At 46.0% G+C, this 27963-nt stretch overlaps 1 protein-coding gene across 1 annotated transcript in view; it reads left to right on the top strand.

The window, feature by feature from the left end:
- The window catches only part of Il1rl2 (interleukin 1 receptor like 2), a 36661-nt gene extending 33392 nt beyond the window's left edge, over nucleotides 1–3269 (top strand). The window contains exon 12 of the mRNA XM_041656132.1: nucleotides 663–3269. Within this exon, the coding sequence (XP_041512066.1) occupies nucleotides 663–1081 (419 nt within the window). The 3' untranslated portion in view covers nucleotides 1082–3269. The remainder of the gene's footprint in view (nucleotides 1–662) is intronic.
- The last annotated feature ends 24694 nt before the right edge of the window (nucleotides 3270–27963 follow it).

Here is a 27963-nt window from a genome sequence, read left to right as displayed (position 1 = left end):
GACTGCTGCCTGGCTTCTGACCTCAGGCTTGTCCCTAGCTCTCTCCCTTTCTCTTCTTCTCTTTGCTCTTCCTCTTTACTCTCTTTGCCTGCCAGCCCCTTCTGTTCCTCCTCTGCCTAGCTATTGGCTGTTCAGGATTTTATTTAACCAATCAAGTGCCTTAGGCAGGCAAGGTAAAACACAACGCATCTGTACATTGTTAAACAAATGAAACATAAAGAAATGTAACACGTCTTTACATTGTTAAACAAATGCAGCATAGACAAATGTAACACGTCCTTATACAGTTAAAGTAATATTCTGTAGCATAAACAATGTAACACATTTTTACCTAGTTAAAATAACATTCCACAGAAGATTTTATACACCATAAGTTATGCCATCTTTCCCCCTGTATAAGATACTTTCCTGTTGCTGCAATAAAACACCCCGCTAGATAGTCTTGGGGCAAGAGACATACCAAGAGATAACAGAACAGAATGTAACCACCAAATGAAGCCCTGCCCAGAACAGTTGGTAATGAAAGTTAATCCACCTGTGCCTCAGTCTTGCCTACTTGAAAGTCTTTTTTCCCTGTGCTTGCTCATTTCTCCTATTTCCAGTAGCGTTATAGCCTTGCTGTTTTCTTGCATGGTCTTCTGAATCCTTCTTCTCTATTCCAGCTGTGGCCAACGTCATTGATGAAAACATTAAACTTTGTAGGAGACTGATTGTGCTTGTGGCCCCAGAATCTTCCAGCTTCGGCTTTCTAAAGGGCTTGTCAGAAGAGCAAATCGCTGTCTACAATGCCCTCATCCAGGATGGCATGAAGGTCATCCTGATCGAACTGGAGAAGATCAAGGACTACAGCACCATGCCTGAGTCCATTCAGTACATCCGACAGAAGCATGGGGCCATCCGGTGGCACGGGGACTTTACAGAGCGGTCACAGTGTGCCAAGACCAAGTTCTGGAAGAAAGTAAGATACCATATGCCATGCAGAAGGTATCCACCATCTTCCTCAGTCCAGCTGCTGAGGCACACGCCCTGCAACTGCACAGCAGCCAAATGGGATGCTGCCACTGGGCTTATAAGTTCCTGAGTGAGAGTAGTTGGTGTGTGTTGGATCACAGTGACATCCTCTTTGGGTTGTCTACCCATGCAGCTTGCTCTTTTGTGTTGTGAGTGACCTTGTTGTTGTTGTTGTTGTTTGATGCTTTTAATTAGACCAGTTTCTTTAGTACTCCTGTTTGCACCACAGCTCCTGAACACCCATATAAGCTCCTGAGAATGGGGTACCTATGGAACTCAGCCTCCATGCCTGTGGGATACAGTGGATGGTCAGGATGACAGAGCAGGTGGCAAGGATGCTTGGTCCATGTTTGGGATGGGAGACTGAGAAGTCTGAGGATGCCAAGTGGGCAGCCTTGGGGAAGGCCAGCAAGGACGGTAGCACAATATCTATGCTTGTCTGTATCTAGTAGGCTTTGGGCCCCTGGCAGTGTAGATTGTATCTGAATTTCCTTCTCTCTCCCACTGCAGTTAGATAACGATGCAGTTAGCACGATACCCCCAGGAACCACTTAAATATCACCCGGACCAAAGGACTCCAAGCTTTGAAAGATAATCTGTCAAAATGAAATAAGAAAAAAACTTTCACTTTTTAAAGATGCTTTGTCTGCCAGAAATCTGCAGAATATTTGAGATATATGAATTACAGCTCCGAGGTGATGTGGTTCTAACCCCAGTAAATCTCTGTGAGCTTTGGGTTAGTGAGTGCGCCCTTTATCACGGGCAGTATATGAATGCATAGTTTATCCAGTGTTTTGATGCTAAACAGAGCTGTCAACCACAGCTACTATTTCTCAAGGCCCAGCTGGGAAAAATCAACTCCAGACCAACTCTACCAAGCTGTGATTAACACGCGTGCTACTGCTTGGGGAATCGTGAACAAATGTCTATTTACCTCAGATAAGTAGGGTGTTGGACACAAATCATGAAAACAATTCCACAGAAGTCTAGATTAATGGAGTAGTCATTTTCTTGGGGTTTCTTGAAGGACTGAGGGTGAGGAGTGAGTTCCAAGAGCATGGGCGACTCGAAGACAACTACATATTTAAAAAAGCCTGCCGAGCGTGGAGCATGGTGAGAGCGTAAGACAGCTGAATCCCCAGAGCTCTGTGAAGCGTTCATAACAGCCTCCGTGTCTCTCCTAGCAGCTCTTTCTGCTTCTATAGCCACAAAGCACAGGCTTGTAACTCTTTCTGGCATTCCTGAGGACTGAGGAACCTACACAGAAAAGAAGTTGCAGAAGTTTGGGGGAGATAACTACATAATGGAAACACTGGGGATTAATAAGTGAGCCTTGATGAGGAGGGAGTGGGAGGGGCCACCAGGCCACAGGCAGGATGGAAAGGCCTGGGAGGAGAGGGAGAAGGAGGAAGAGCTGGTAGAGTGGAAGGCTTCATGGGAAGTCCATCTTTCTGCTTGAGAATTCATCAAGGCAGGCTGGCATTGTGGCAACCATATCTTTACTTGAGACTTGAAACTGGACCTCACTTTAATACTTTTTATTAAAAAAAATTAACTATGGTAAGATAGAACACTAGTCATTTTTAAGTCGAATTGTTATGCAAGGCCATTAAGTATTTTCACGTTGACACGACCATCATCGCCATCCTCTGAGACGTTTTCATCCTAGCAGACGGAAACTCTGTTCTCAGTGAATCACTTCTCTCTATTCCCGTCCTCCCTGGCCCCTGGAAATCACCATTCCACCTCCCATCCCTGTGAATCTGACTATTCTAGGAACTTCCACTAAGAAACCTCATTTGGTATTTCTCATTTTGTGGCTGACTTCTTCCATGTACCACAGTATCCTCAGGTGCCCTCAAGGTTTGTCCGTGAGATCCACCTTTCGATTCACCATCACCGCTAGTCTGTCTGTCTCTTCTTTTTCTTCCTCCTTCCTCAAAGGCACAGGGAGCCAGATGCTTTTGAATGCCCCGGAGTGAGGAGCTCATCAAGGCACCTGCCTGTGACATTTTGTTTTTCAGCTTATCTTTGCCCCACAGGAATCTAACTCCCTGTAGAGGATTTGCGGGTTCAAGTACAGTTAGGTATTTGTTGCTTCCAAGGGATGTCCCTGACTGGTTCTTCACTCTGTCTTCCTCCCCCTCCATGGGTCTGTACTTCTGGTTTGTTGAAATAAGGAGCAGTGGGCTGCGTCCCCAGCACCCCAGCCGCCCGCAAGGCTAGCTTATGCCCGAAATAACAACACACAAACTGTATTCATTTAAACACTGCTTGGCCCATTCTCTTCTAGAATGGCGCGGGACATGGCGTCTCTCTCAGGCGTCTGCTCCCGAGAGGAGAGCTGTCGAGACTGAACTCACTTCCTCTTCCTCCCAGCGTTCTGTTCTGTTTATTCCTCCCACCTATCCTCTAACCAATAAAATGGGCCAAGGCAGTTCCTTTATTAGCCAATGACCTTCCTCCATCACTGGTTGGTTCCTGGAAATTTCCAGCAATACTGGCGGAACCCAGGGATGGGGCTGACTAATGGGGCAGCCATTTCTTGTGTGGAGTCCAGGACACAGTGCCTGCCTAGTGGGTTCCAGGCACACCAGGTGGTGACATCTGCCAGTATGATTCCCAGGCTCCTTTTTAAGGTGAATGATCAACCACCAGTCCTTTGGTGAGGACATGGGGGATATCTAGATTTGAACTCTTACTTCCTTGGTTATCTCTCTCTGAAAGACTCAGGGAGACAGTAGCTGATGCCCTGTCAGGATCAGGGCAGACAAACCAAACGACCTCATCAGAAGAAACTGTTTTCTGAAAATCCCTGACTTCTGTGAGGCCAACTGTGCTGAAATTTTTAACCTGAATTTTTTTTTTTTACAGTCATGAAGCTTTCCTCTCGCCTTCATGTCCTAATTTTCCTTTTGCTTAAAATTAAAAAAGATGTATTATGAATGCTAAAATGTGAACTATTATATCAACACACTGATATTTTTATTAAAGAATATTTTAATAAAACACAAGGGCTCCTTTGCTCGAAGGAATTACCACCTCATATGTTTGAACACCCGACACATGCTCTGGAGTTGAATGCATTCTTGTTTGTAGGCCATTGCTCTGATGCGGGATTTGTGAAAGCACAGACCCGTATTTTAAAGATGGACGAGGTTCACTCTACAGCAGGAAGCTCCGTTCTCTTTGACAGTGACTCCCCTTTGATAATCTGATAAATAGACCATCTTGACTCTACTTACAGAAGGGTGTTGGCTTCTTACAGACTTTCAGTGAGATTTACAGTAGGCCCATGGGATCCACACCCCAAACTGTCTATTGTTACTGTACTTATAAAACAGGTAATGGCACAATTTTTACAGAATTCTGGGTGACAGACCAGTGTTCAGGAAGTGAGTCATTTGGAGTTTTCTTAGGAATTAATTGGAAAAGAGCGGCCTCGAAGTTCAATCATATTTAATGAGTCATCTAGCCTAGAGATGTCCAACTAGCGTGTCACAAATGAGTTCCAAGACTCCTGGGGTACAGCATCCCCCATTATCTGCAGAGGAGCTGGTCCAAGAACCCCAGTGGGTGCTCCAAACTGGATAGTGCTGAACTCAGTATATGATACATTTTTCATGCACATATAAACATTTATATATTTAATGTGTTTAATATATAAATATATGTTTAAGGTATACTTTAGAAACATAATAGTAAGAACAAAATCAAACATTTTTAGCAACATAGCCTGTCATAAAATATATGTGAGCGTGGACTCTCTCTGTCTTCGTCAAACACCTCATACGGAAGGCACCTGTCACTCTGTGCGAAGTGATGCTACCATCCTCAGTTGACTGAGCAGCTAAACCTTAGAACAGGAGACCACAGATGAAGATGGCTATTGTAGTACCTCCTGGTATGGTCAGAATCTTGGCCTCATCTGTTCGCACCCATGACTGTGTTTGCCAGGCAGGAGAAAGATAAGGCTACACACCCTCTGTTCCAGCTGTTTTAATTTATCATAGAAGAAACTGAGGCCCAGAGAAGTGAAGTGAGTGATTGGGGACCCCCGGGACTCTGCAGCAGAGAACCATTGGCTGGTTTAGGTCCCTCAGAAGGTATGCCAAACCTCTCGGCCCCATGACCATGGCTGCTGGTAGGAATTCTGCAGATCTCTGAGAGTGATGGGGCCTCCCTTGACCTCTGGACTTGACACAGAGACTAAGGTGGTGGAAAAAAAAAATCAATGGTCAACAAAAGTCAACCTGAAACCGTGACTCTCAAGTCCGTTACTTTATATAGATGAGAAGCAAAGACAATGATATTGGAGAGTGAGCAAGAAGGAGTCGTTTTCCTGAGAAGAGGGTGGAAGAGATGGAGGCTTCAAGAGTGAGAAGGGTCCCGAGGGAGCTGCCATCAAGCTTCTTGCCCAAGAACTCATGTCAGAAGCTGGGCAATGATTGATGTATTGTCTATTAAGATTCGTTGATTCTCTGAGTGTATCATAAGCGGACCCAATGGGAAATGGGAGGCCTGCATATTCTTTGCATGTTCCCTTGACCTAAGCAGGAAGATGACCACACGCTGTTTGCCCTATCAGGGACGAATCCTATGTCTTGCTCACCCTTATCCATTCTTTCTTGATCTTGGCGGGGATAGCTAGCCCTTGCTCTTGCCTAGGTGTTCTAGATGTTAATTAAATCATGCTTTCTCTGTTCTCACCTTTCCATGACCAGCTGGTAGCTGACCAGGACCACTGCCTGTTCTGGACGTTGGGAATTAACAACTAACCCCTATCACAGTTACCGAGATAACTACCATCTTCCTTGGGCGCCTCATCCACAGGGTAATCTGCTCTCTGTCCTAGACTAGGTGGAAGTTTTTATTCCCTCTGCTGATGCTGTGGAGACATGCTGTGTATGTTCCTCATGGGGGCTCAGTGAGGGTCCGCCAGAGCCTGCCAGGACTGACTTTGTTGTCTTGCCTACAGCCTTGTTCTTTCACCTCTCTGGTCAGCATGGCTACCTCACACTCAGCTGCAAACAATCCTTATTTACCTTCCTCAGCATTGTTGGCCTTGTTGGTTAAATCTAAATACTCCTTTTAACTTCAACGCCTGCTTTTGCTGCTGCAGAACTGCACAGCTAATACCGTAAAAATCTGGGAGCCGAATTCCAGAAGCGCACAGTGCGCCTCTGATTTCCCTTCATTTGCTCACCGTTTTGGAGTTTATCGATTTTTGTTCTGTGTTGTCTTGCCCAGTGGTGGACAAACTGGTAGCACTTGAATACACATGGGATTCAGCATCTAGGTCTGAGGGTGTCCTGAATGCCTCTGTGTTTCACAAATGGATGCTTCCAGAATTCTGGGTATTTTTTAAAAGATGAATGGTGTTAATGAGTGAGCCTGTGTACCAATTATTGATCTCTTGACACAAACTTCTAGGATACATATCTGAGACAAACCTTTAACATAGGGCATGAAGTCAACTGAGGTTCACCCTATTGCCTAGGGCACTGCTTCCTCCTGGCATCCTTCAGACCCAGGGTTTGTGTGCCTGGTGGTGTGGAGAACAAGGGAGTCTTCAGGGTCAACCCCACCACCTTTGTGTACCTGGGTAGGGGAGGGAGAGGGGAAAGAGAGGGAGGGGGCAAGGGCTGCCAAGATTCTGATCAGCATCCCTGTGTGAAGGGGAGCATGCTCATTCCTGCATACAAGGCCAGTGGGACCTGGTGCAGATCTACAGGGCGTCAGAGGAAAGGCCTGTGACAGGGCAATCTGTGCTGCTGTGTCCAGAGCTGACCTGGAGGCGGGGCCGAGAGAGACAGCATCTCAGAGAGAAGGTGAAACACAGGTGCTGAGCCCCTGGGTCAAGGTGAAACACAGGTGCTGAGCCCCTGGGTCACCCTGCCGTGACTAAGTCAGTCATAAATAAACCCCACTTTCTTGTGGTCTCTTCACCACGGTTTGTTGGTGATAAGAGCCTGAGAGTGGTAGGCCGGTGTGGTACGATCTTTACCCAGAAGACCGATTGGATTAAAAAATACAGATTTACATATGCAAGCTGAGTGTGACAGTGTGGAGTGTAATAATTCCAATGCCAGAGAGTCTGAGGCAGGGGGATTGTGAGCTCAAAGTGGTTACCTAGGAAGGCTCTGTCTTGAGAAGGCAAACGATAGACAAACAGAAGCTACTTACTTGAGAGCTCTAGGCTGACCCCATGCGACCCTGGGGAGATCTCTAGGTGGGGGCTGCATCTGAGTTTCTGCTCCCCATGTGCTGGGCCCTGCCGTGACTCAGATGGCTTTCTGCATTGTCACGGGTGACTGACCTTTCCCCAGGTCCGGGCCCTGCTTTCCATTTATAAACTTTCCTCAAACACATGCTTGTCTGGTGAGAGAACGCAGGATGTGTTTAGACATGGAGAAAGTGGAAAATTCCTTTCTGTTCTTTGGATGACAAATACACAAAGTCTGCTCCACATCCCGGCGCTGAGTGCTGCCAAGTGTTGGGGCTCGATTAGTTTTCCTGGACCGTTGAATGTTGGAACAGTGAGTGCTGACTCCGAGCCTCACATACCCAGAATGCATCTGGGGACCCCGCTAGCTGCTTTAGTGCAAGGACTTCTAGGCCCGCTACTTATCTGTAACAGATTCCCAATTTGGGGAAAAAAAACCCAAAGCCCCAGGTTTCTCCCCCTCATCGGTCTCTCACTCAGCTGCTGATGTTTAGCTTTGCATGAGTACCTAACCACTTCATAAGAAGGGCGCCCAGAGGGTGCCCTGTTGTGGGAGTTGGACTAGGAAACAGAATTTCCCCCTCTCACCCTGAGTCGTGTGTGCAGCTCTGCCTCCAAGCATCCCAGAAAAGGACCCTGCATCTCATTCTCTAGGTCAGGCTCAGATGTGCGGTTGCCCACTTGTTCCACCACACCTTGTGTTACTTTTCTAAGCTAGCAAGACAGTGTGGAGGTGCAGAAGCCAGACTCCAAGTTTTGAGCTAACAGACTGGCATCAACCATCATGAAAGCCCTCACAATGTTTAAATTGTGAAGAAGTGCTTGGGAAAAATACACGCTTTTATTTCGCACTCAATGTATCCGTGCAAACACGAGGCATTAAAAACGAAGTTGGCTCTGTGCTCTCTGTTCTATTTGGTTTAGGTAACTTCAACAAACTCTTGCTTTTCCGGTGTTATTTGTAACCTTTTCGTTATCTGACTGGGTGACAGTCAGCGCTCTTTCCAATGAATACAATTTCCTGCCACTGTAAAAAGATGACATCAAGAGGGAAAGAAAGCAGTCCCGTGGGCGGGGAACCTTGAGAAAGAAAAGCCAAGAGGCGGGGGGGGGGGGGGGGGGGATCATGCCTGAATTTGCCAGAGCAGAGATTCCACTTGGCATCACCCCACGGCTCTGTGGCGCCCTCTTGTGGCGATTATGGAAATACTTTTGCTCCCGTCACTGACTGAGTCCTTCACCCATCAGAATGGGCTCTCTGGGTAGGTGAAGAGGCAGGACACACCTGCTTCTAGAAGGTTCTCGGACCCCCGATGAGTCACTTTTTCTAAGCTAAATTGGGTTTCTGCTCAGAGAAGCCACGCTGCTTCTGTTAAATCATATCACGTTTAAGACACCTTGTGTGAAAATGTTCTCAATGAATACTAGCATGTTGTAAATACAGGTATGGTAGATCCTTGGGACCACACCTAGCTAAGCTTTCTGATCTTTGGGACTGGGCCTTGGGATATTTAAATATGCATAATGAGATACCTTGGGGCTGGATCCCAAGTGTGATAATGAATTTTGTTTATGTTCTATATATGTCACATACCCACAACCTCCAGCTGATTTAGTTTAGATGTTCAGTTCATTTTGATTTCTTATCTCTGGAAGGCAGGTGGGCTTTTCTGTAATGACGTGTCAATGAGAAAAATGTTGTACATTTGAGAGCATTTAAGATTCTTGATTTTTATTTTTCAGGCTAGTGACACTCAGCCTGTATACTATAATTATTCCTATTGCACTAATACCATTTTTATTGCTGCATTGACATTAACCCCAATAGTAGCTGATGCTCACGGGGCAGCCATTCTCCTCTATGCTTTATACATGAAAATACCTGGCCAGGTCTACGAGTCAGGAGCCTCAGGGATTCTACTTGCAGATGAGGAAGAGGAAGCCCAGTGCTGTGCCAGAGGCAGCTTTGGAATCAACGTACTTTGACTCAAGGTACCCAGCCCAGTGTGGGCTCAGTGTTCCGTTGCTGCAGCCTTGAGAGAGCAGTTGCTAGGAGCTGCTGGAGTCAGGGCAGAGTCCTTAAGGCATGACAGCCAGATGTGCCCAACCTTTCCTGCTGTGTCATGATATCATCTACAATGTTCATGTGAAAACCATGCAGACAAATTACAGAAACCAAGCACCCCTAAGTCTCATAACATTGGAAGGTAATTTATGGTTCTGTATTGAGCATATACATAGATATCATTAGTCACACACAGAGCGACTGGTTATTGTCATTGAGTCTATGTGGGCCCGGGAAGTCCTAGGCTCCCGTATGGAAGTGAGTTAATGAGTGAAATAACCCCACCTAAAAAACCCAGAAATATATATACATACATATATATATATATATATATATATAGAGAGAGAGAGAGAGAGAGAGAGAGAGAGAGTTTAAGGTTTATAAACATCAAATTCAAGACACACACACACACACACACCATGCTCAAGGACACATTAGCTGTCAAAATGCCCACCGAGTTTCTTCCACCCCCTTAATTGACACGAGGCTTCCTGTTTGACTCTGTGAGCAATCAGAGTCCACATCTTGCTGCTTTTACAATGATCGGCACACTGAACAAAAGGTGCAGCCAGGGGATTTTCCGGAGTGGAGGACTCCAGTATGAACCAGGCAGTGACGCATGAGGGAATAAACCAGGGGAGCATGACGCCTAGATGAGCAAATAAGAGATTAGTCCCACCTCTTCTCTACCCATCATGCATCTGGGAGCCACGACTTCTAAGCAGGCAAAGACATTTAGGCCCCATGTCATTTGTGTCTGTGAAGTGAGGGGACATCGGAAGTTACAACATCAAATATATGGTAGAGCTGACATTCCAGTTAAACTCCTACGGGATGCCCCTCCCTCAAGCTACTACAGAGGGGTTCACAACATGGCAAGCATACCCACGAGTGTTGAAGCGGAGAGGTGGTCACAACTGACCAAAAGACAAGGCTTTTTTTCATTCTTGGCAATGTAGGAGGAGCCTCAGCCTGAGGAAAGTCACCAAAATCTGTCCCACAGGTGACCAGGAACCCCCAGACACGCTCCCTGTGCTCACTCTAGTCCCATTTCACCAGGAGACAGTTTTCTCAGTACCGGGGGTGGGGATCACCCTAAATGATTTACTCAGCATCCTTAGAAATAAATGCTTTGGTGGAGTGGGTGTTGGGTCTAAGAGAAGCCAACAGCTCACCAGAAAACAAAATATCACCTGTGGCGGCAGGTCTTTCCCACGCTCTTGCTTCGTGGGTTGCGGAGCCAGACCACCACTGAGCCCCTCTATCAAGGCCACAGAGGTGCTGCTGGCCCTGACACAGGGAGGCCACACTTGACTCAGCCACATCTGTGAGTACGGTGTGTTTCATCTTTTAGAAGATGAGAGGCAGAGACATCGAATTGTTTTTCTCCCATGGTTATCTCCGGTCCCCCCTCCTCCTCTTCTCTGTCCACTTGTCTGGGTCTTCTGTCCCCTCTCTGGTGGCATTCTCACGGTTGCTCTGACGGGTGCCACAGCATCAGTGCAGCTTCCACAGCGCCTCTTCCTTCCACGTAGGAGGGACATCTGGTCAATGAGCGTTGGAAGATGACAGCAACAAGCAGAAGAGCCAGTCTGGGGCATTTGCCCAAAGATACTAACTTTGAAACTATGGATTAGAAAAGCCATTGAATGCTTTAAGTAGGGCTTAATGGGCCACCCTAGTAGGAGTATGGAAGACAGTGGTGCTGAGGGTTATTTGAACTCTGGGGACCTGGCTCACCAATTTTCAGAGGAGGAGAATTTGGGTAAGTGATTTAGAGACTGTTCTTGTGATATTTTGGTGAGGAACGTGGCTGCTCTTTGCCCTTGTCTAAAGAGTCTACTGAGGCTAAAGTAAAGAGTTTTAGATTACTTAATTCCATTGGCAAAGGAAATCTCAAAACAGCCTGATATTGGCTCTACTGTGTTCTAGGCCAGTCAAGCTTAGGCAGTGAAGGAAACCATAAAAAGTAAAACAAACCCAAAATGGTAATTGAAAAAGAGGGCCATGTTCTAGAACCAGTAAGCAGCAGAATTCGGCAGCTTTAGCTGTGTGGTTCTGGCTTTAGACTCAAGAATAGAAGAAAGGCATTATGGAATCTCCTTCTGCGACTGAGGAACGCTGCCAAGGCCAGACGTGAAGCAGGTATGTCTCTGAATGGAGGCCTAGAGAGTCCATTGTGTGACTTTGGGATGGAAAAGCCTAGATTTGCCTTGGAGATGACAAGACAATAGAGATGTCAGAGCTATGGGATGCCTGCCTAGGAGAGCTGCTAACAGGGAGTGGAACCAGTCCAAGACAAAGAAGGGTGTTGAAGTCAACAAAAATGAAAGGGATTGGAGATCTGAAGAGTGTTTTGACATTAGACATGGAAATGCAGCTTGGAGTTTGCCCAGCTGGTGTTAGTCTTGCTTTGGTCCAGTATCTCCTCACTACGTTCTATGGTCCCTTGTCTCCATTTTGGAATGATAATGTATATCTTGTGCCATTATGTACTGAAAGTATAATTTTGATTTTTTTTTTTAGTTTTAATTTTGATTTTACAGGGGATTGCGGTTAAGAGAGTGCATGAGTCTCAGTCGAGACTTTGAACGTTGGACTTGTAAACAAGTTTGAGACTGATATAGACTACGGGGACTTCTGAAGTTGAACTGGATGCATTTCTGCATTCTGTTATGATTACAAGCCTATGAGGTCCAGGGAGTGGAATGTGGGGGTTTGAATGGGAATGGCTCCCATAGGCTCTGTGTTTGAATGTTTGACCTACAGGGAGTGGCACTATTAGGAGGTGTGGCCTTGTTGGTGTAGGTGTGGTCTTGTTGGAAGAACTGTGTCATAGTGGGGGATAGGGGTGGGGTGAGGTGGGGGAGTGGGGTGCGGTGGGGTGGGGTGGGTTTTAAGGTCTCATATGCTCAGGTTATGTCCACTGTGGTAGACAGTCATTCTCTGGTACCTGCCAATCAAGATATAGAACTCTCAGCTCCTTCTCCAGCACCATGTCTACTACCATGATCACAATGGACTGAACCTCTGAACTGCAAGCCAGCCTCAATGAAATGTTTTCCTTTATAGGAGTTGCTGGTCATGGTGTCTCTTCACAGCAACAGAGACCCCGACGAAGACAATCAGTTAGCTTAGTTTCAGCAAATACAGACTGGCTCTTCTGAGTGCTGCTGTTATCTTCCAACACTCATTGACCAGATGTCCCTCCTGCCTGGAAGGAAGAGGCGCTGTGGAAGCTGCACTGATGCTGTGGCACCCGTCAGAGCAACCGTGAGAATGCCACAAGAGAGGGGACAGAAGACCGAGTCAAGTAGACAGAGAAGAGGGGGGGGGGTGGAGATAACCATGGGAGAAAAACAATTCAATGTCTCTGCCTCTCATCTTCTAAAAGATGAAACAGACCGTACCCACAGATGTGGCTGAGTCAAGTGTGGCCTCCCTGTGTCAGGGCCAGCAGCACCTCTGTGGTCTTGATAGAGGGGCTCAGTGGTGGTCTGGCTCCGCAACCCACGAAGCAAGAGCGTGGGAAAGACCTGCCGCCACAGGTGATATTTTGTTTTCTGGTGAACTGTTGGCTTCTCTTAGACCCAACACCCACTCCACCAAAGCATCTATTTCAAAGCAAGCTGAGTAAGTGACTTAGAATCATTTCCCCCTTGGTGCTGGAAAAACTGTCTCCTGGTGAAATGGGTCTAGAGTAGGCACAGGGAGCCTGTCTGCGGGTTCCTGGTCACCTGTGGGACAGATTTTTGGTGACTTTCCTCAGGCTGAGGCTCCTTCCACATTGCCAAGAATGAAAACAAAGTGGTGAACACTGCCTTGTCCTTTGGTCAGTTGTGACCACCTCTCTGCTTCATCGCTCATGGGTATGCTTGCCATGTTGTGAACCCCTCTGTATTAGCTTGGGGGTTGTGTACAAATTTAATGTCAACTCTGAGACTTTAAAACCCCAACAGAAATGCGGTTGGTAGGTTCCAAGCCCATCCCTTTCCCAGGTCCACAGCACTGTTGCTTTTGTCCTGCAGGGGGCACCCTGGTGCTTTGCCTGCTCTCTGAATAGAATCTGTTTAGACCTAGGCAAGCTTACATAGGTGCAAAGCATACTACTGGGCAAGAAAACTCATCAGTAGTCTTACCCAGCTGTGAGCCCGTGGCCTACAGTAATGTCCGGATCAACAAGATGACCCCGGGGGCAACAGTGATGGGAATATTACCGGATAACCAACCACTTTCTGGATGGACTTAAGGCCCACTCCACAAGGCATAACTCATGCCCCATACACTTAACTGGGCCAATAGCTCATGGCATTGTAGGCCGTGGCCCCTAGAGGTGAGCATACCTACTATTATTCTTCCAAATGGTCCTGATGTTAAACTGCCCTCTAAGCACTTTATCCCCATGCATTAAGGCGTTGGTCAACCCTCAGCCGAGAAGCTGCTTTTTTTGCAATAGATGATGATAACTTCAGAAACTCATAGCTGATTGATATATTGAGAATAAGAGATTGTGGAATGTTCGGCCTTAAAAGAGACATCTACATCAACCCTGCTCCCGCATGGCTCAAGGGATCATAGTGGAAGAGGGGTCGGAATGATTACAGAGCTAGAGGAAGTGGATAGGTGTAGTGAAACGGCATTTTCCAGACATGGCAGGGCCGCTGACCGAGAGTGACTTTGAGTGAAGGAGGCAAACCCGCTCAAGACCAAGCCAAACAAAATCCCAGCATAGATGGGGAGGAGCCTGGGCAGCTCCACCCCCAGCTAAAGAGCTGTCAACCATTGATGTTTTCTTCCGGGATGCATCGCTCATGGCACCGCTGTTGTAGCCATGCTGTAGCAGATGGTCCTACTCCCGTGCACATGCAGGAGGCACCAAGATGGCCTAGTGGATTTGAAAAGAAAAGATCCTAGGAATTTGGGAGGGAAATATAGTTGTGGGTCCTGGGGGATGATTTGGAGGCGACAGCATCAAGTCAGATTTGATCAAAACGCATAATACGCATGTAAAAAATTCTTAATATAAAAGAGTATGTAAGTTTGGCTTGGCAGGAAGCAGGGAGCACACACACTGAAGTTGACTGACGCTCTGACTGACATGTCTCTTTGGCTTGCACAGACCCCATTAACACAGAACATAGCTTTAAACTCCAATGACTGTATGGGTGAATTCTTCTGTAGACTTTTCTAGGTACAGGTCAGCAAGGTTAAAAGCAAAAGTCTACAATAAAAAACAGTGTAGCTAAATGTTTGATCTGGATGCAGCCAATCAGAATCAAGCTTCTAATCCTTGTACCAACCCCCCTTCCCAACGTGCAGAATTTCCATTGGTGAGATTTTATTTCATTTATTTTTACTTTTTGTAGATTTAAAGTCACTTTTGGACTGGGAAGAGTCATTTGGGTTCAGAGTTTGCAACCGTGGTTCACATTTAGACTTTAGTCGTTTGATCCACGTTGCCCACTACTGTCAGGGTGGATGGGGGCTGGCTGAGACACTGTATGAAGGTGGGTGGGGTGTTTCATACACTTGGATCTTTTCCTCCTCTTTTCCCCCCACAGAGAGTCATGGGAGAGCAGAAAGGAGTCAGGGTTCTCAGCTACACATGGTGTCAGCCCTGTTTCTCGGGTACTCTTAGCTGCTGCCCCAGTTCACTGACAAGGATGCCAGGTGGATTTTGGTGGCACCTTCATGTCCTTTGATGAATTGGCATCTGCGCAGAACCTAAGTGATGTGGTTCTTGAAGGGATATGTCTACAATTAGGCTGCTATGTTGTGGGTGGCCCCAGGGCTGCAGGGAAGGAGACACCTCCAATCCTAACTGTGGCAGTCATCTTGGTTCTTGTGTTCCCCAAAGAGAAGAACCCACCGAGGGTGCCGGCAGAGTGAGCAAGGGTTATGTTGAACAGGCAAGAAGGCAGACGTGGAAAGCGCCCCATCCAGAATGGTGAGTAGGCGGAGCTGTGGCAATAGCAACCAGCTACTTCTAGGATCTGGACTCAGAATTCTTCCTCAGCTGTCTCTCTCCGCTTTTCCCACCTCTGAGGTGGTCTGAGATCGCATCCTTTCTGGGATAAACAGAGGCTCTCCTAGAAAATGTCTTTACCCACCATTCAATCTGTTACAATTAGGTTCATTAGATAAAAACTGATAAAGGAGTAACAGCTTGTGGAGCTGAGAAGTTAACTAGCACAGAGGGCTTCCTAGTGGCAGTCAGAGCCTGCTGAGACTGACTTTGCTGTTTTCTCCGAACCCAGCCCTTTCTCTTAGCTAGTTAGCTGGCTAGGCTCATCCACTGCTGTGAAAATTCTTTACTTTCCCCAGTGTTTCTGGCCTTGCTGTTTTAATGCTAACATTTTTTTTTAATGGTAGCAGTGCTGCATACATTCCCCCACCTCCAGGCCCTGCTGACCCCCATGGTACTGTGTACCTGAAGTTCCTGACCAAGCTTCCTGCTTTGGTCTGCTCTCAGATACACAAGTACACCCAGAATCCTTTTCCTTACTTTTCAGAAACCAAAAATGCTTATGCCCAAGTGTAAGCAGCCGCCTATGTCCAGTCCCATCCCAAGGGCAGTGCCCCAGCACCCCCTTCTTTTGAAGTTCACTGTTCTCTATTTTGGAGGCACAAGGCCTAGCCAGCAAACCCACTAGTTGAGCTGACAGAAAGCTGGAGTTACCCAGTTCCTCTTTCTTCTTGGCACTCAGTTCTATAAAAATTTCTTTTATGGATCCCTCTTCTTTGTTTGGCCTGGTTAGGTAAGGAAGCAATAGATTCTGTTGTGATTTAAACACTGGTGAAGGATCTGAGGAAAACCCCTCGAACTTCTCAGGGAAGTAGTGAAGGCCATTGGGCTGGGCTGGTGATGATTGTTGGGTTGGATCAGTTCTTATGGAATGTCGAGTCTGTCATTACCCTGAGCTGGAGCTTGGGGACAACAGGAAACACATGTGGCATCATCTTCTGTCATCTATTTTTATATGAGGAAGGTTCGATGGTTTGAGGTGGTATACTCGGCACCCATGGTATAAGAGTTAGGTGCCTATGTCTTCTGCACCTTCCAGGATCACCTCAGGAGTTGCAGTGTTGGAAATGGCTCCCTCCCTATAGTTTATTTTATTCTGACTTAACACATATAGGAAGAGATTTTGCTGCAATGTACCTTTTCTTCTAAAAAATCAATGTATGAATTTTTTTCCACCTGAAAAAGAGAATTTTTTTTTTAAAAAAAGGAGCCACATTAAGATTGGGTTGTTACTACATGTGCAATTGATTTAAATTATGAAATAGCTCAGAAGAAAGTTTTGTAAAAACATTTATGTATGTGTATTTATGTGTGTCTGCTTCTCTGTACATGTACTACCTGTGTGCAGGTGCCTGCATTGGCCACTAGAGGGAGTCAGATCCCCTGAAACTAGAGCTACAAGAGTTGCAGGTGGTTGTGAGACTTCCAATGTGGCTGCTGAGAACCAGAACACCTGGGTCCTCTCTGAAAGCATCAAGCACTTTTAACCTCTTCAGCCCCGGAAGCAACTTTTAATTCATCTACTGGCTGTAGCTAACAAGTGCTGTCTGTTGTCAGGAAAGCTGACGTTGGAGATATGATGAGCTATTTTTCTTTTCTTCTCTACTGACATCTTCCGCATCCCTGGAAGCATAAGCCTTAGCTATAAATGGTGACACTATACTTTCTTCTCTGAGACCCTCCACACATTCAGAAACACCAGCCTTCGGGAGACATGATGATCCTTGCTCTGAATGCAGTTGAGTGAAGAGTAGATCTTTCCTGTGGACTGGAGAAGGTCAGAAAGAGAGAGGGAGCAAGGAAGAGAGAGGGAGCGAGGAGAGAGAGAGAGAGAGAGAGAGAGAGAGAAAGGAGAGAGCTCATAGGGAAGAGATACAGGCCAGCACACTGGTGATTTACACAGTCCTTCATGACACAGTAACTTCTCCCAGAGTAAGCCAGGCAGCCCAAATGCAAACCAACCACAGCTATGAGTTGAGTCGAGAGAAGCTTGACAGTACATGGTCCTTCATCTTCAACCATCCAGGTGATAAGCATCCAGCTCCTGATCACAGACCATCTTGACACCAGTCAGGTGTGCTTCTCATTCAAGCAAACCAAGGTCATTTCCCAGTGTGTAGTGGTTTGGGTTCCCACGTCACTCACGTGTTGGGATCTGGGTCCCTTCTCGGCAGTGAGAGATTGGTGGTGGAGCCTGTAGGGGATGGAAACTTGATGAAGTCCTCAGGTCACTGAGGGTTCTGTTTAGGAAGGAATTAATGCCATTCTCAGAGAGCCCTGGGATTTGTGAATGTGAGCAATTGCATGAGTAACACCCACCATGAAGTCTCTGTCATGGTCCTCTTTGGTGGTTTCGTCTTCCCATCATTATGGCTCATCTGTCATCTAGTTGTCACCAGAGCTGAGCTGATGCTGGCCTCATGCCCCCTGGAATCTGTTGAACTGTGAGAAATCACCCCATTTCTTTTATAAAGTTGTCTAGTCTCAAGCATTTCTTTGTCGTAATGAAACACAGATTGTTTCACAAGCCTAGGGAACGTAAGTTATTGTGTGACCTTTGCTGTAAGGATAAAGTTGTGGTTTGGTGCTGGATTGGTTTTTTGGGGCTCTGTAGTTGCTGGAAAGAAGAAAAGTTGTGGAAGTGTTTTTTCTGGGACACAAGAAAAAAAATTTCTTTTAACTGGAACTGTGTGCTGTAACTACCAAAGCATGGTGAGTCTACCCCTTTCTATTTCCTGTCCTCCTCCTTCTCCCTTTGTCCATTCTCTCTGTCTCTCTCTCTACCCATTTCCCTTTCCCCATCTCTTCTTCTTTTTAGCATTCTCTCCTCTTTCCCCCTATTCCTCCACTGCCCCTTCCTGATCATATTCTTACTTATCTATTTATTTATGTGTTTCTTTAATTTTTTTTTTTACTTTTTGAGAGTGTATTGCTGCATTTAATGTGCTTCTGTTAAATACTTCCCATCTCCTCCACTCCCAGTTTCCTCCTTGTACCCCTACCACTTATCCTCCCTACTTCATGGGCTTTTGAAAAACAAACAAGCAAGCAAATGACCATTGAGTCTTCTTATTGCTGCCTGCATGTGTGTGGGTGTAAGACATCTATCTACCCAAGTGCCTTCTTCATCCTTGAAGAAAACCAATTCTCCCTTCCCCAAGAGCCATCCATTTTAACTCGCCCCTTAGCTAGGGGCGGGACCGCCATGTGCCATGCTGGGAGCCTGTCTGGATTGATATCGCGTGGGTTTGGGGCATCAGTCCCTCCCAGCAGCTGTGAGTTCGTCATGGTGCAGGTATGTTTTCAGGTCCCAGCCAACGCCGCTTCACTGCAGACATTGCCTTCTTCTGGCTCCTATAGTCTTTTGCCCCCCTTCTGTGATGACCCCGGAGCTTAGGGGCAGCGGATATGATACAGATACTTCCTTTAGAGCACAGCACTCCACAGTCGCACTGTGCAGCCCAGCCTAGGCTCAAACTCTTTAGCCTTCTGCCTCAAGCTTGGCAAATCACTGGACTATGGGATTACATAAGACTGGGAGACAGCAGAGAAGGGGACTCCAGAGGTGAGCACATGAGCGGTGCATCCCTGGGAAGACTGGCTGCCCCTAGTCTACCTGGGCTTCATTCATTCGAGGGGGCGTGATGAGAAAAGTCCTGAATAGACAAAATCAGGGGAGGCAGGCACCACGCTAATAGCCATAAAAGGTCACTAGGACCTCCTCAATCTGTCCCTTCGGTTCCCTCTGTGCCACCTTGGAGTCAAGTGAGATGTGGCACACTCCTTATTCCTCTGTGTCTTTCCTTTAGTGAACGATCTATCGCCTTTCTAATTCCTAGCCATGTGTCTCTCCACACAAGTCCTCATAAAGAGTCGCTAAGAACCTCGTAACTCAGGCCCAACCCTCCTGATGAAGATCTGAAATTATCACAACATGTGCCGTCTTGCTTGATGTCCAGTTCTGCCCAGTTGAGCTGTGTTCCTTTTGTTTATGTTGCATTTGTTTGACTCTGCGAAGCTGTGATTCTTTGCCTGTCTAGAACACCTATGGGCTAATAAAGACCTGAACGGCCAATAGCGAGGCAGGAGAAAGGATAGGTGGGACTGGCAGGCAGAGGGAATATATAGGAGAAATCTGGGAGAAGATGTGGCCATTGAAGGAGGAGGCTATCAGGGGCCACCCATCCAGCTACACAGCAACCCATGGAGTAAGAGTAAGATTTACAGAAGTCAGAGGGAGGGAAAAGCCCAAAGACAAAGGTGGATGGGACAAGTTAAGAAAATCTGGCAAGAAACAAGCGAAACTAAGGCTGAGCATTCCTAACTAGGAATAAACCTCCATGGGATTCATTTGAGATCTGGATGGCAGGCCCCTCAAAAGAGCCAAAAGAGTAAAAGCATCACACTACACTGCCCCCTTGTTTCTTCTTCTAGCCAGGAAGCTCTGACCTGACCACACCAGCATGTGTGAATTCACACACCACAAATGTGAGTTTGCTTTCTCATGGTTTCTAAACAAAGGGTTGATCTTTTTTTTTTTTTCTCGCTTCCTTGGTTTTGTGGCTCGCAATAAGGTATTTTCCTTTGCCAAACAAGTAAATAAAATAAAACCAACAAAAAGATATTGTGGAAGAGAAAGAAACACACACCACACACCACAAGATACCATTAGAAGAGTTCAGAGGAAACTCTTGAAGACCTGAGAGCTGGGAGGGATTGGGGCGGCAGGGCCTATACAGGAAATTTTCTAGAAGAGATTCTGAACATTAAGGCCTGCTTAGCAAAGACCACTGTTGGCACCAGATCTCTGCTGGGCATGCCAACAGAGGCCCTTCTTAGGAACACTTCACAAAACATATGTTTTAAATGTGTTACCACCTTGGTCCGTGAGGCAAGTGGCTAAGGTTTCCTCAGGCAAAGGGTGGGGGAAAGGGACTCAAAGAAAGATTAAGCCAGCCCTTACTGATTTGAAAGCTCAACAGCACACCTTGCAGGGGAAAGCCCGGGACTCCAGAGAAGTTGTCACCCAGAGCCTTGAGCTCACTGGAGCACCTGTGGAAGACAAGGGTGATTCAGGATGGCATGGACTTTTGGGTGCGCGCTCCCCCTCTACTAGGCCTTGCAGTTTGGGGAGCCTCAGCATGTGTAGACCTGTAGGCACAAGGTCCACATAGGCCTTACTTTACCAATACAGGGTTGGCAATGCCCCAGACAAGCTTATATGGTAATTGTATGTACTCAGTAGGTTACCCAGCTTCTGTAGTCAGGGTGTCTCCTTCTTGGTTAGAAATAGCCGCCTGCAGGCTGCTGCTGTCTGCTCTTTCACCTTGAGGTCTCTGAGAAGCTTTCCGGAGAATTTCTTTTCCTTAATGAAAGGTCAGCCTTTGAAAGTCAGGCCCTCCTTCCTTGACTCTCTACTTAGCCCCCCTCCTGTGTTACTTAAAGCCTTTATTGTTGGCAGGTGATTGGAATCTGACTCCAGAACAGGACTGCAAACACCGCTAGTAGAATCAACCACTGTATTTCAACTATCCTGACTTGAAACCAATAAACTATTTCTATGTTTGATTTTTATGTGTCTCTGTATAGTATACGCATGCGAATGCAGGGCCCATCAGAGGCCAGAAGCATCAGGTCTTCTAGGGCTGGGGTTGCAAGCAGTTGTGAGCTGCCTAGCATGGGTGCAGGAGAGGAAATGAGGTCCCCTGCCAGAGCAGTGCACGCTCTTAACCTCTGGGCCAGCCCTCCCGCCATCTCTCCGGGGTTTATATCTAAGGTTTCAACTACAGTTAAGACATGAACATTGGAAGATAACCTGCTGGAGAAGTAAGTAGAACAAGAACAAAAGCAATGACAAGAAGAACAGATCAAAACCAAGTATGTCCCTTTCCCCAGGGAAATACCATCTTTAGTCTAATTTATTTTCTTTTATCTCATTTTTATTTTGGTATAATTTCTGTATAATGTAGGTAGAGTGAGGAAGGCAGGACATGGGATAAAGAGAGAGTTATCTGAAAAATGCTGACTTTCCTACAAGCTAGAATGAGTTGGGGCTATCTAGTATGGTGTGGGGGTAGAGTGAAAGGGACCACTCACTAGCTAGTAGCTTGGTGGTTTTGGATTCATCATAGAATGTCCTTCCATAAACACACACAGAAGAGCCTGATGCTCATATTACTGTATGTGATATCTGCAACCTGAATGGGATGTGTCTTTCATTAAACATCCTTGTATAGTGTGTGACTGCAGCTCCAATGCCCTGAGTGCCTGAAACCCAGAAACCCAGAGTGAAGGTGCCGTTTACCAGACTCCTAGCCAGAAGACCCGGATCAAAGTCCTTCTTGATGGCTTCCCATATCTGAAGTAGGACAAAAGGTTGAAAACAAAATTAGGCGCCGGAGAGATGGTTCAGTGGGCAAGAGCACTCCTCTTACGAGCATCAAGACTCTTATTTACGATTCCAGCACCCATGGAAAAGGCTAGGTTGGCATGACCAGGTCCTTGTCTCAGCACTGTGGGGGAGCAGAGACAGGATTGCTGGGGCTTGCTGGCATCAGCCCTGATCCAGGTGCAGTGAGAGACCCTGTCTCAAGTGACTGAGGTACAGAGAGATGGAGCAGGTCACCTGACATCCTGCTCTGACCTTTGAGCTGTCCCACCCCAGTGTCATCAAGGGCTGGCTTCTCCTCCTCCACACATACCACATACCTCTGTGTGCAGTATACTTGTGCTTGTCTATGCATTTCCTGCATGTATTTTATTGGTAACTTGAATTTCATTTGCAAGTGAAACTGACCTTTTTAAATGTCTTGCAGATACATTGCTGCTTTATAAAAGTCATGAAGTTTCCTGTTTTAAAAATTATTATGTTTTATTTTTAATCACAACTATGTATGTGTATTGGTGTGAATATGGGCCGTGTGTGTGTGTGTGCGCGCGTGTGTGTGTGCCCGCTGAGCCCGGGTTGTCAGATCTGAAGCCACAGGCAGTGAGACACTTACAGACAATTGTGAGCTTCTATATAGATGCTAGGATTTGAACTCAGGTCCTTTAGTAGAGTAGTACAGCCTCTTAAGTTCTGATCCATCTCTCCATCCCTGAAACTCTCTGTCCTAATGGGCTGTAATGAAAGCGTCCACACAGGCTGCTCTTCCACTGCTCTTTCCTATGGGTATAAACACGAAAACCAAGCTAGGAGCCAGGCACTGAGATCCTCCAACTACGCTCATTTTCTGTCACACTCAGTGATTGACTTGGGTGTTTGCTTCTTTAGTCATTTACATCCATCTAGGAATCCTGCACATTATGACTTTCACGTTAATCACTACATCGAGATACAAAGCAACCCCGAAAGCATTTCATGGCCTAAGAGTGTACACTCTTGTTCTTCATTGAGCTCTAATTGCATTGGCTTTTGGCTTTCATTTCTCTATGTGGCTTCGCCAGGCTAATGCCCCTGTTTCTCTGCCCGCTGCTTATTCCACTTGGCTTTCTCATCCCGCACAGTGGCTTACAGACGGATTTTGGTTTCAGTCTTCAAGACACTCCTGTTTTTGTTTGTTGTGGTTGCTGTTTATTTGTGATTGTTGTGTGTTTCTTGGGCTCTCAGGTAAGTTCTTAATTACCTTATTAAGACACTTTACTCACCTGAATTCAAACTGCTCTACGGTGCAGCTTTGGAGGAGTCCTGTTTTGTTACCGGGAAAATAGGGTCCTCCTTTGGGATCCTTAGTCTCGCTTAAGCCTTGCTTTTATTATAAAATGGTTTATGAATGAACCACGAAGGAGGCTTGAGACCAGTTTTCTCAGAGTTTGAAAGAATAATCACAGGGCAGGTCAGCTGTTAATCCTTGTGGCTGAGGGTGATGGAGAAGAGGGAGAGAGAGCGCTATGCCTTTTGAGTTAGGGTGGAGGTTTATCAGTAAGCACCCACATGGCAGAAGAGAGCGGCCTTCATCCTTTATGGCATTTAGGATAGGGAAATATTTTAAATTATTTTGTGGCTTCCATGCCTGCTTTTGATGTTATCTTTCAAGTAATGAAAGTTGAAAATTTTAAGGACATGAACCAAAGAGGCAAACTGTCAGACAAAGTGGACTTGGACTCTGGCCAGCGTGTGAAAGAGACAGAAAAAAAATGCAAAAGGGATAGTTGTCTTTTGAACTCAGTACTTGGAAAGCCAAACAGACCTGACACAGCCTGATGGAGACTCTGTAGTGACTTCATCGGGCAGGGCTTTGTGAGAAGGAAAGACAGAAACTTACCTCATTAAAGGGATGCTTATTTCTTTCAGCTCTTCAGCATGGCTTGACGTGAATTCCCCTTCCCGAAGGCTGACCCTGTAGCTAGGCGGTTGAGCAGCCCAACTGTATTGACTCTTGTGTTTTGTGTAGTTTGGAATGTTAGAACTCCACCAGGCCAGACAGACGCCACACCGTTGACCAGAAGGAACCAGCTTCCCCTTAATGACTCTAATGCTGCTGTAAAAATTTGATACATGTTTTTCTTGTTTCGTCAGAGGGATATTGGGGCATGAGCAATTCAATTTTCTGTCTGATTTTATTTTCAGCCAATGTGGGTGTGACTTGTCTGTCCTACTGGCTCAGTTTCTTTGACTATAACTTCAAAAATCATTTCTATCTAGTTTTATTGTGCCATGAATTGAAAATAAATCCCCTGCCAATCATAATAAAATATGAAGTTAAACAATACCTGGCACAGTGGTTGCCACTCAAGAAACATTAAAAGCAAGAGATAAGTTCCCTCATATAACTACATGTATGATGTACATATTCTTTTATTTTTTCATTCAAAAATTTACACTTCCTCCCCTCCTCACATTCCTCTCCCACTCCCCCATTCCCCCTCCTCCCTTCCCCTCCCTCCTTAATAGAGGGCAGGGTACCCTGCCCTGTGGGAAGTCCAAGGCCCTCCCCGCTTTATCCAGGCCTAGGATGAGGTACATATTCTTAAGTCAACAATTAGGTACACAGGACTGGGTTGAGCTGAGCATACTTGGGACACAGGCCTAAGGACGGTCACATGGCTATTGCCAGGGGAAAGAAGCAAATGGAGACTTCCTCTCTAACTTTCCTTTTCCCCTACTCAAGAGGAGCAAGTATGTGATCACCTCACAGCCACAGGATGGTTGGGATTTGGGGAACGAACATTAGAGGCTATGGTATAAGTAGTGGGGATACAAATCCTTAAGGAAAAGAGCCAAGGAGAAAGTGTAAGTGGGCTTCAAATTCCAGGCAGGTGGTATGGCACCCATACAAGGAAAGATGTGGAGGACGGCAAGCCCAGAATGTATGGAAGAGGCTGATGGTACACTCCTGGCATCCATGATGAATGCTAACTCAGGCCAGCTCTTGGCTTGTGATACCATCTGCCTTTATTTCCTGGTCATTATCCCTAACCTCTATGAGGACTTACCATCAGGCAAACCCCTGGCTGGACAATATCAGCTTTTATCTCTCTCCCCTCAAATCTTTTAAGGAAGATACTGCCCATGATTCAGAGGAATACAAATAAGACTGAGCCTCAGAGACCATCCAACGACCCATCATCCTCATATGGTGGGGTCTCGCAAGTTCATTTTATGGCTGGAGGTCTCTCTGGTGGGGTCGTTCATTACATAATAATCAATAAACATTCTAGAATGTCTCTGTTAAACCCACTAATAATCACACCTCTTTGAATTTTAGCCTAGACCTTAACTGCTTTTCTCTTCAGTACTTTTGGGTATTGTGTGGGCCCCCCACACCATCCTTAAATACTCTTTCCCTAAACTTCACATCCTTGCTCAAAGTCAACACCAGTGCCTTTGGGAATAATGTCACTTGTGTTTAGGAAATCCACTCATCTTGGCTCATTGAGTAACCTCCATGTCTAACGTAAGGACGCTCAACATGTCCCTATGTCTTGTCCTATATGTTGTCACGCCATCAGGAAGAAATAAACATCCTGAGTTCAGAACCCAACCTGGTGACACAGCAGTCAGATGACTTTAAAGGACAGTTGGGAGACTACCTCCCTACATGGAGAAGGAGACACTCCACGGAAAGAGCCATCTGCAGCTTCTCCCCTTTGTGTTCCGAGCATTTGGCGATAGAGAGGCTGTATGATGAAGCTCACCTGTGGAATCTCCCCTCTATCCACTGAGACTAAAGAAATGACTACCCATTTTCACACCTGGCAGTGCTAAGGTAGACGCAGTGACAGGCAGTTAGCCTCTCAAAACCACATTGGGTGCATCTCCTGAGAGCTTCAAAGAACAAGGTGAAGAGCTCCTATTTCCCTTCTGAGAAAAAAAAGTGTGAAAATCACTTTTTCTTGTAAAGTGGTAATACAAAACAATCCTGGGTCACAACTGCTAATTCAGCTGCTCTGTAGGAGACATGCAAGTGCAGATACTGATCCCTCAGCTCTGCGGCTTCTCCGCGTTCCTCTCCATCACAAACACACACACACACACACTCACACACACACACACACACCATTGGGGAAATATACACAAGTATTGTGTATGTGCTCAAACTTGGATCATTATTTTTTCTTCAATATAAAACAAGTGTCGTTTCTGACAAATACCAAACCCTTCATTCACTAGAGGGTCTTAGACTCAGAAAGTTGTGCACAATGTTGCTACAAGCTAGTATTTTTTATTAGCTTTTTAAGAATTTTGTACAGTGTATTATTTTTTTGGGGGGGGGGATTTTTCGAGACAGGGTTTCTCTGTAGGTTTGGGTTCCTGTCCTGGAACTAGCTCTGTAGACCAGGCTGGTCTCGAACTCACAGAGATCCACCTGCCTCTGCCTCCCGAGTGCTGGGATTAAAGGTGTGCGCCACCACCGCCCTGCCTGTACAGTGCATTTTGGCCATATTCACCCTCCCCGCTCTTCCCAGATCTACCCCGCCTTTCCTACCCATTCAATTTTGTGTCCTTTTTAAAAATTCACCAATCAAGTCTTTTTCGAACTACCCAAACAGTCTTGGATGCATGGCCTTCTGCTCAAGTGTGGCATGGAACAAGACTCTTAAAGAAAATGCCCTCCCTCTCCCGGTAGCCATCACTGCTAGGTAAAGAACTTTGTGTCCACCTCCCCACAAAAGAGTAGTGGAGTTTGCAGCTAGGATGTCTCTTTCTTTTTCTCATAGAGGAGCAGCTGTTGGGCCTGCACTGTCTGGGCTGGATTTCCTTTCAAATGTTCAAATGCTGGTTCCTGTATGGGTCTATATGATTTCCTTACCCAGCTTCCTAACTAAATATTTTTGAAGAAGATACAATTTGAAAAGTGAACTAATGGGAGCAAATTGGTTTTCTGAGAGTTATTGCTTTACAGGATAGGATAAGTTTGTGTTCTTTCCTTTTGGGGTCCTGACATCGTTTGTGTAGTTAGAATAGGATTTTAAGTATCAATACCTAGTCTTCTCACTGAAAATCAACTGTAGGCAACTATAGCTTGATTTCCACGTAAATCCCTAATTTCCTTGTCCTTTATCTTTTATGCATTTTCCACTTTTTGTTCTTCCACTGGTCACCATCTCTAACCCATAATTTCCTCTAGTTCTAGACTGAACTGTTTAGATCGTATTGTTAGCTGTTGAGACCATTTGCACAGAGTAACTGGGAAAGTTTAAGGAAATACCTGATGCTGGGTTGGGTCCAGTGGCAAGTATGAGGCTCTGGGCACAGACAATCTTCCAGGTTATTTCCGTGGCTGACATTCTGGGTTCCGACAGCAACTCTGTGGGTGATGGTAGCAATGATGGTGTGTCACCGATCTCAAATAGAATGTTGAGGTTGGTGTGATGATTCTGGGAACCAATGCATTTGCAGTTATTGTTGATCTAACCTTTGACCCAACAGTCATATTTGTAGATTTTATTCGTGTGTGATATTCTTTTGAGATCAGATTTTGTTGTGTAGCTCAGACTTGCCTCAAGTTTGGCATCGTCCTATCTCGGTCTCCCAAGTCCCAACTTCTGTAAGTTTGTCAACATACCCTGTACCCTAGCTATTTCTTTTTTTCAAAAACATTTTGATTTTTCTCTATGCAAGTGTTGCCTGTATGCAGGCCCGTGCCCCACATACATGCAGTGCTCACAGAGGCCACAAGAGGGCGAGAGACCCCCCCCCCCCACAGCGGCTGGAATTACAGGCAGTTTTGCACCGCCATTTTGTGTTGGGAGCTGAACTTGGGTCTTCTGCAAGAGCAACAAGCGCTCTTAACTGCTGAACCATTTCTCCAGCCCCCTAGTTATTTTTAATCACATTGTTTTCTGTGTGTGCATCTTTAGATTCCGCTGGTTATGGATAAGAATATTCATGGGGGGCTGGAGAGATGGCTCAGAGGTTAAGAGCATTGCTTGTTCTTCCAAAGGTCCTGAGTTCAATTCCCAGCAACCACATGGTGGCTCACAACCATCTGTAATGAGGTCTGGTGCCCTCTTCTGGCCTGCAGAGATACACATAGACAGAATATTGTATACATAATAAATAAATAAATATTTAAAAAAAAGAATATTCATGGGCAATGCCTCGGCACTGAACCCTTCCAGACCATCTCTTGTCGTTAATCTCTGTTCACCCCAGAAACAGCTGCCTGCAGATCATTTTGAGTCCCTTAAATG

This window comes from Microtus oregoni, unplaced genomic scaffold (assembly GCF_018167655.1).
Source record: "Microtus oregoni isolate MIOR12 unplaced genomic scaffold, Mior012 000007F_ref0000211, whole genome shotgun sequence".
Classification (NCBI taxonomy): Eukaryota; Metazoa; Chordata; class Mammalia; order Rodentia; family Cricetidae; genus Microtus; species Microtus oregoni.
This window is presented reverse-complemented; position numbering and strand designations above follow the sequence as displayed.